The 7,883-nt window shown below is 44.1% G+C and overlaps 1 protein-coding gene across 1 annotated transcript; it reads right to left on the reverse strand.

Moving 5' to 3' along the window:
* Window positions 1–5,778: 5,778 nt before the first annotated feature.
* Window positions 5,779–7,219, reverse strand: LOC125075481. Its single transcript, XM_047687195.1, has 2 exons — window positions 6,229–7,219; window positions 5,779–5,795 (listed from the first exon to the last, which is right to left on the reverse strand). The coding sequence occupies exons 1-2, from the start codon at window positions 7,217–7,219 to the stop codon at window positions 5,779–5,781; spliced, it is 1,008 nt and encodes a 335-aa protein (XP_047543151.1).
* Window positions 7,220–7,883: the final 664 nt, after the last annotated feature.

The following is a 7,883-nucleotide window of genomic DNA, read 5'->3' on the forward strand; positions in this document are numbered from 1 at the left end:
AGGATATCTCTATGATAAGCTTTTGTGGTCATCGGCCGTAAATACAACTCACTCCACCAGGGCGAATTCCTATTTGCTGCTAGTGCACCCACATCGTACTGCAGCCTTTCGTGAAAGCTTCAAATACGCCGCAACCAAATGCTGGAACAATCTGCCGCCCCCACTTCGTAACCTAAAATCATTGCATACGTTTAGACTACGATATAAGTTATATTTATTTAACCTCCAGACTGAACTTTAACTTTCTCATTCACATATTCGTGTATATTGATAATAAATAATTTATAGTATACAAAATTGAAAGAAACATGTTTGACGATATAATTATTTAATTAAAAATGTACCTATAATTGCATGGCCGATTTGTTTCATGCAGATTGTTCATGTCATATTGGTTGCGGAGTGTCTGCCTCCACTGTAGGTTTTAGGAATACCATTATCGCCGTCTCTAAAACAACAGAAATTTGGGCATAAATATATTATATTATTGATATTATCTATGTAAATTACATGGTTAATCTGTAGACACAAGTAACGTAATATATTTATGTAAAGCAAAAACAAAGATTAGATCTTAAGTACTTACCTATTCTCGCTTCTCAGAATGCTCATTCGCCGTGTTGTTTCTTAATAGCATTGGCCGCCACTACTTCCCATGGCGTGATCGCTGAGTTTGAGTCGGAGTCATATTAATTTTCAAAAATACCGCCTAAAAGTCAACTTTTTAATTTGTATATCGGATTTAATCTACTATCTTTTTATAACGTATATGTATTTCAGATAACGACTTTAGTTTTAAGTTTTATTAACTTGTAATTTAATAACTTGTTTATACGTAACAATCTACCACTTTAATATTTAATATTACTCTTTGTCACGTTTACATGGCCGTCCGTCACCGTCACATGGAGGCCTCTGAAAATCAGTGCTGGGTTAATATTATGCCAGCTTCAACTGAGAGGTTGTCCATTTTGGATGCCACACCACTTTACAGTTCAGTTTTGTTAATTTTTATTTCTTTTTTTTTTCTTTGTGTTTCCATAATAATGCAATTCCCATTTTACATCTAATTATATTTAATAGATATAGATTAAATAAAATTAGATGCAAAATATTTTTGTAAATATTTTTGTAAGTTAGTTAATTTTTTTTTTTTTTGTTTATTTTTATTTTTTTTTTTTCCTACGTCATAAATTAACTTAAATTCTGTGTTACATTTGTCATTTCTTTTTTATCTTCTTATTTTTATTCATGTGGTGTGATCCAAATAAAGACTTTATCTATCTATCTATCTATCTATCTAAGTTGACATGGTGGTGGAAGTGGGCGCCCCGATGGCGCACACCAAAACCAACGACCCAGGCGCACCCAAGGTACCCGTCGTCCGGCTAGAACGACTCTCTCTCGAGTCGGTCTCGTCGGTCGGCAACGAACAGAGAAAAGGGGAGAAGCGGCCCCACAGAGGGGACACCCACTCGGACTCCGATAGCGACGCCACAATACAGCGTAGCGACTCGGAGTCCTCTATTAGCAGGTGGTTAAAGCCGGCTAACAAAAGGGGGCGTGGACGACCATCCACCCACGGCAGATACGTCGGACGGGGCAAATCAATGGAGGAGCTGAGCACCCTGTCCCAGAAAGAGGAGAGACGTGAAACTGAAGACGCGCTGGCCGCTTATAATGAAGCGGCCAAGGTGGCCATGGAGGAGAGGGTGGCCCGAAACAGAAGGCGTCAACCGGACGTGTCCACTGACGAGGCGGCGAAGACGTCAGCTGCTCTGGACGCAGCCGTCCAAGAAGCGTTGGACGTGGTGCTGCAAGTTGCCGATAAATCCGGCAACCTAAAGGGCACGTTTGTCAGGGCTCTAAAGGCTGCCGCGAATTCCATCAAAGGCGCGGTAGCGGACCTCAGAGCCCTGACCATCACGGAGAAAGTTGCGCGATTGGAAGCAGCCAACGCGCAGCTATCGGGTCAGCTGGCCGAGCTGCGCCGGGAAGTGGCACTGATGCGCACGCAGCCGGCGAAGATGGATGACGCGAACATCCAGCGTGAAATGGAGGAGGCGCTGCGCTCCAACCGGGAGCAGTTCAGCACAATGCTGAATGCCCGGATGGAGGGCATCGAGCGCCGTCTCCTTCCGGAGCCTCGACTGCGACCTCCGCTGGCCGCCGACCGTCAATCAGCGCAGACCGCAGTCGCAACAGCGAGGGTGACGACACCACCCGAGTCGCCCGCCGCTGCTGTCACGAAGAAGAAGAAGAAGAAGGCAAAACGGCCGAACATGGCTGCCCAAGAAGCCGCAGCAACGCCGTATCGTCGCGACAATCGCCACAATGGTGGCACTGGGACGTCGGCTCCCGGCCTATGCGACACAGGTACTTCCCGAAGCACCCGTGCCCGGTGAGCACCTGCGTCAGCCGGAAGCTGAGGGCGCCGTGGCTCCTGTTGAGCCACTCCACCCCATCCCAACCTAACCTAACCTAACCTAACCTAACCTAACCTAACCTAACCTAACCATATCGATACATGTAACAATGGCGGCCAGTCCTGATCCTACATTGCTGCAATGGTTGGTAACTACAAACGACGTTAAACAATTATGGGCAGCTCAACCGACTTTTTTGATCTCACAGGCGGTCTACACCCTCGCGGGTGTTATAACTTTGATACACGCATTCAGCAAGGGTGGGCGGTGGCCTTATTTTTGGCTCGGGACCGTACTGCATGGAATTTATGCGGACAATTTCTGGTATTTTGTTCTTCCCCAATATGACAACTTCTGGCATTCGCAGGCGCCTATCGTGTTCCTCGGTGCTCGTCTGCCCTTACACATCATTCTGTTATATCCAGCATTCATTTATCATGCCGCATATGCAGTGCATAAACTGAATTTACCAAGGTATGCGCAACCGTTTGCCGTGGGCTTGATAACAGTGTTAATTGATATTCCATATGATATAGTAGCTGTTAAATTCGTACATTGGACATGGCACGACACGGACCCGAATATCTTCGATCGTCACTATTGGGTGCCTTGGAATTCCTATTATTTCCATTGCACATTTGCATCTAGTTTCTACTTCTTCTTCGACTCGAGTAGAAGGTGGCTGGCGCCTCGAGTGGCGCAATGGTCATCCGCTACAAAAGGAGTCGAATGGAAGTCTTTGTTGATAGCGACACTATTGGGCATGCCTGGTGGTGTTCTATTGTTTATTCCTATTTATCATTCACTTCATGACGTGTACAAAATACACTCTGAAGTTACTTTCTCTCTATTATTCTCTATTTATTTCGTCATCGTCGTGTTAGGCCTTCTTAGTGACCGTGAGAAGAATAAAGACAAGCTAACGAAGATCGATTATGTATTGATATTACAACTTGCCGTTCACTATATAATTTATTGGGTGTTTGTGGTGTTTTTCAACCCTGAGAAGGAATGGTCTACAGGCTTACACGAGCCGGTCGGCCCTTGTAATGAAGTGGCTTTGTTAACGTCACCCTTTGGACAGTCTTTGTACAAGTTTTGTGTGTTGTATATTTTTTTTCCTCGTCGATGTTGGCAGGCCTGCCTGGAGTATCCAGCCAGGCCTTGACGATTGAGGCCTCCAGGAGAGCCTCCCTGTCCAGCCGTTTTATTGCCCAACGCGGACCGTCTCCGACACCGGCCGAGGCCGCTGGAACCGGCCGAATCGAGGTCTGGGCGGAGACGCTATACCTGATGTATCGGTGGTCGGATAGCGTCTCGACGTCCTCCGGAACGTTCCAGTCGTGGACGGTGCGCGCGAGAGCGGGGCTAGCGAACGTGAGGTCCACTATTGACCCACCCCGCTGCCGCACGCACGTCTGCACCGAACCTCGATTCAGGAGGAGCAGACCCTGCTCGACCGCCCACTCCTCCACTAACTCGCCCCGCGCGTCCGTAGACGGGGAACCCCAAGCCGTAGACTTGGCGTTGAAGTCCCCCAGGACGAGCACGGGACGAGGGCGGCTACGACAGACGACCGTGCCCAACTCCAGGGTGATACTCTTGTGCCGTGTGCACATAGGTATTTAATTTTGTAACACTATATTGTTGTAATAAGATAGTCGTGCTCGATGTTGTAACTTCTCTGTACAGCCAGTCATACTGTAGAAAACGCAATAAAGAGACGTAAAAATTGGATTCGTAGTTTGTTCTGCACCTCTTGTAATATTTAATTAAATTATAAAAAATACCTACAGTAAAGGTGTATTTGGTGACCCCGACACAAGAACCTACATAATGACGAGCGCCAACAGTTCAGGAGCAGCAGCGCAAAATGACTCCTCCGGTTTAGCATCGATAACAGTTTCGTCGAGGATTCCGGAGTTCTGGTGTGATAAACCCAGATTATGGTTTGTACAAACTGATGCAATACTTGGACCGCAGATACTGAGAGATGAAGCAAAATACAATTTGGTTGTTGCTAAATTAGGCGAGGAGGTGATTCAAAAAGTAAGTGACATTTTATTAAAGCCGCCCGAGACTAAGAAATTTGAAGCTCTAAAATCACGCTTATTGCAATTATATGAAGAATCTGAAATTCGGCAATTTCAAAAATTACTCAGCGAGATGGAATTGGGAGATCAAAAACCGTCTCAATTACTTCGAAAAATGAAGGATTTGGCGAGAGATAAAATTCCAGACGAATCCCTATCTATTATGTGGCAAGGACACCTTCCTGCCTCAGTGCGAGCTGTCTTAGCGGCTACAGATGTAAAGAATTTAGAAAATCTGGCCGCTATCGCTGACAAGATAATAGAGACGTCAAGGCCACAAGAAATTTCGGAAATAAGGGCTAATACTTCAAGTTCTAATGACACAGCTTTAATTTTGGCCAAAATAGCTAAATTAAATCTGCGGATAAATTATTTAGAAACACAAAAACCTACATTTAGAAATCGCATACACAACTTTCGGCGCGCACGCTCTCGGTCTACATCGCGACGGCGTAATATGAGCCGGCGCACGCCCGATAGTGCGGATTGGCTTTGTTCGTATCATTATCGCTACCGGAATAGAGCAACGAAATGTATGGAGCCGTGTGCTTGGAAAAAGATCAATCAGGAAAACTAAATATGGTGCAATCGGAGGCGGAGATTGGCACCATTTTGACTTCTAAACGCCTATGTGTTATGGACAAAAACAGTGGTTACAATTTTTTAGTGGACACTGGTGCGAATATTTCAGTTATTCCAGCGACTAAGAGACCTTATCGTAGTAACAGTTGTAGTGAGTACAGACTGTACGCAGCTAATGGAAACCGAAATAAAAACATATGGTATAAAAACTCTTATTTTAGATTTAAATTTACGGCGACCCTACCGTTGGACTTTCGTTATAGCAAAAGTAAATCAACCAATTTTAGGCGCAGACGTTTTAAGCCACTATAAATTAGTAGTAGACGTATTCAGGAAGAAACTAATAGACGAAATTACGAATTTATCTGTGTTAGCGTCAGTGAGATTAGATGGTCAAGGATCGATAACAACTATAAACTCTAACCATCCGTATAGTGACTTATTAGCATTATATCCCGATATTACTAAGCCAATGTGTTTCAAAGATACTCCACGCCACTCTGTAGTCCATTACATAGAAACAAACGGGCCGCCTGTGTTCGCGCGCCCGCGTCCTTTACCACCGGATAAATTTGAAAAGGTAAAGGCTGAATTCCAAAGGATGCAAGACTTGGTCTACACCAAGCAAGAGTAACTAGTCTTCTCCACTTCATGTAGTAGTCAAGAAAAATGGAGAATTACGACCGTGCGGAGACTATCGGCGTTTAAACTTTATTACTAAGCCGGACAGATATCCGATTCCTCATATACAGCATTGTGCATACTTATTAGCTAATAAAAACATATATCGAAACGAAGTCGGGACCGAAATACCCTTCGGCCATGCATCCCATCGCGCTAAGAGGCCACTTGGGATTGGGTGGTTTTTTATCTTAGAGGTGTCCTTCCTCTGGGGCCGGGCGGTTAAGCCAAGCCCACCGACGGCGGCACTGAATCATGCCTCCGTCCGCTGTTCGGCCAACCCGACTCAGCGGACCCGCAGAAAAGGTTTGCTCCCCCGTAAATGAGGAGACAAACGAATAAATGAATCCCGCTTAGATGCGCCTGCAACCAAGCGGGTGTGGTCGCGTCTCGACCACTCTACAATAGTAGGAAAGAAATAAGTAAAAAAAAAATATACAACACACAAAACTTGTACAAAGACTGTCCAAAGGGTGACGTTAACAAAGCCACTTCATTACAAGGGCCGACCGGCTCGTGTAAGCCTGTAGACCATTCCTTCTCAGGGTTGAAAAACACCACAAACACCCAATAAATTACATAGTGAACGGCAAGTTGTAATATCAATACATAATCGATCTTCGTTAGCTTGTCTTTATTCTTCTCACGGTCACTAAGAAGGCCTAACACGACGATGACGAAATAAATAGAGAATAATAGAGAGAAAGTAACTTCAGAGTGTATTTTGTACACGTCATGAAGTGAATGATAAATAGGAATAAACAATAGAACACCACCAGGCATGCCCAATAGTGTCGCTATCAACAAAGACTTCCATTCGACTCCTTTTGTAGCGGATGACCATTGCGCCACTCGAGGCGCCAGCCACCTTCTACTCGAGTCGAAGAAGAAGTAGAAACTAGATGCAAATGTGCAATGGAAATAATAGGAATTCCAAGGCACCCAATAGTGACGATCGAAGATATTCGGGTCCGTGTCGTGCCATGTCCAATGTACGAATTTAACAGCTACTATATCATATGGAATATCAATTAACACTGTTATCAAGCCCACGGCAAACGGTTGCGCATACCTTGGTAAATTCAGTTTATGCACTGCATATGCGGCATGATAAATGAATGCTGGATATAACAGAATGATGTGTAAGGGCAGACGAGCACCGAGGAACACGATAGGCGCCTGCGAATGCCAGAAGTTGTCATATTGGGGAAGAACAAAATACCAGAAATTGTCCGCATAAATTCCATGCAGTACGGTCCCGAGCCAAAAATAAGGCCACCGCCCACCCTTGCTGAATGCGTGTATCAAAGTTATAACACCCGCGAGGGTGTAGACCGCCTGTGAGATCAAAAAAGTCGGTTGAGCTGCCCATAATTGTTTAACGTCGTTTGTAGTTACCAACCATTGCAGCAATGTAGGATCAGGACTGGCCGCCATTGTTACATGTATCGATATGGTTAGGTTAGGTTAGGTTAGGTTGGAAGTACATTTTTCAAAATTTTTTCTCCATTTCTTGTTGTAAAAATCTGAAAAAAATACATCATTCAGTTCTCACTATTAAAATTATTATTCCACCTTTTACTTACCTATATCTCCCGTTTTTGTCTGTTTTTAAGCTATTTTTAAGTTTTTCGTTTATATCTTTTTTATTATTGTTTCGATCTTTTTTCCGTGTTCGGCGCGATTGTGGGGCCCTCTGCTCTGCATCCGTTGACATTTCAATCTCCCGGATCGGCCTATCCGTTCGGTCGAAAACCGAAAAATTTTTCACCTTTTTTCATTATATTTTTCTGTTTTTTATTTTTAATTCGTTCATTTGTAATCTTATCTTGTTTTGCTCTTTGGCGCATTTGTAGGGCCCTCTGCCCTGCATCCATCGAGACATCTCACTCCCGGATCGGCGTCTCCGTTCCGGAGCTATTAATTTTTATAAACAGAATCTGTATCGATTATTCGCTATAAGAATCGGATCGCTCTTGAAAGTCTTCTTAAGCGATCCGAAACTCTAAATATTCGAAGTACATTTTTCAAAATTTTTTCTCCATTTCTTGTCGTAAAAATCTGAAAAAAATACCTCATTCAGTTCTCACTATTAAAATTA

Source organism: Vanessa atalanta, chromosome W (genome assembly GCF_905147765.1).
Source record: "Vanessa atalanta chromosome W, ilVanAtal1.2, whole genome shotgun sequence".
Classification (NCBI taxonomy): Eukaryota; Metazoa; Arthropoda; class Insecta; order Lepidoptera; family Nymphalidae; genus Vanessa; species Vanessa atalanta.

Coding starts and splice junctions, on each gene's coding strand:
- LOC125075481 (XM_047687195.1), bottom strand. CDS start 7,219: ATGGCGGCCAGTCCTGATCCTACATTGCTGCAATGGTTGGTAACTACA.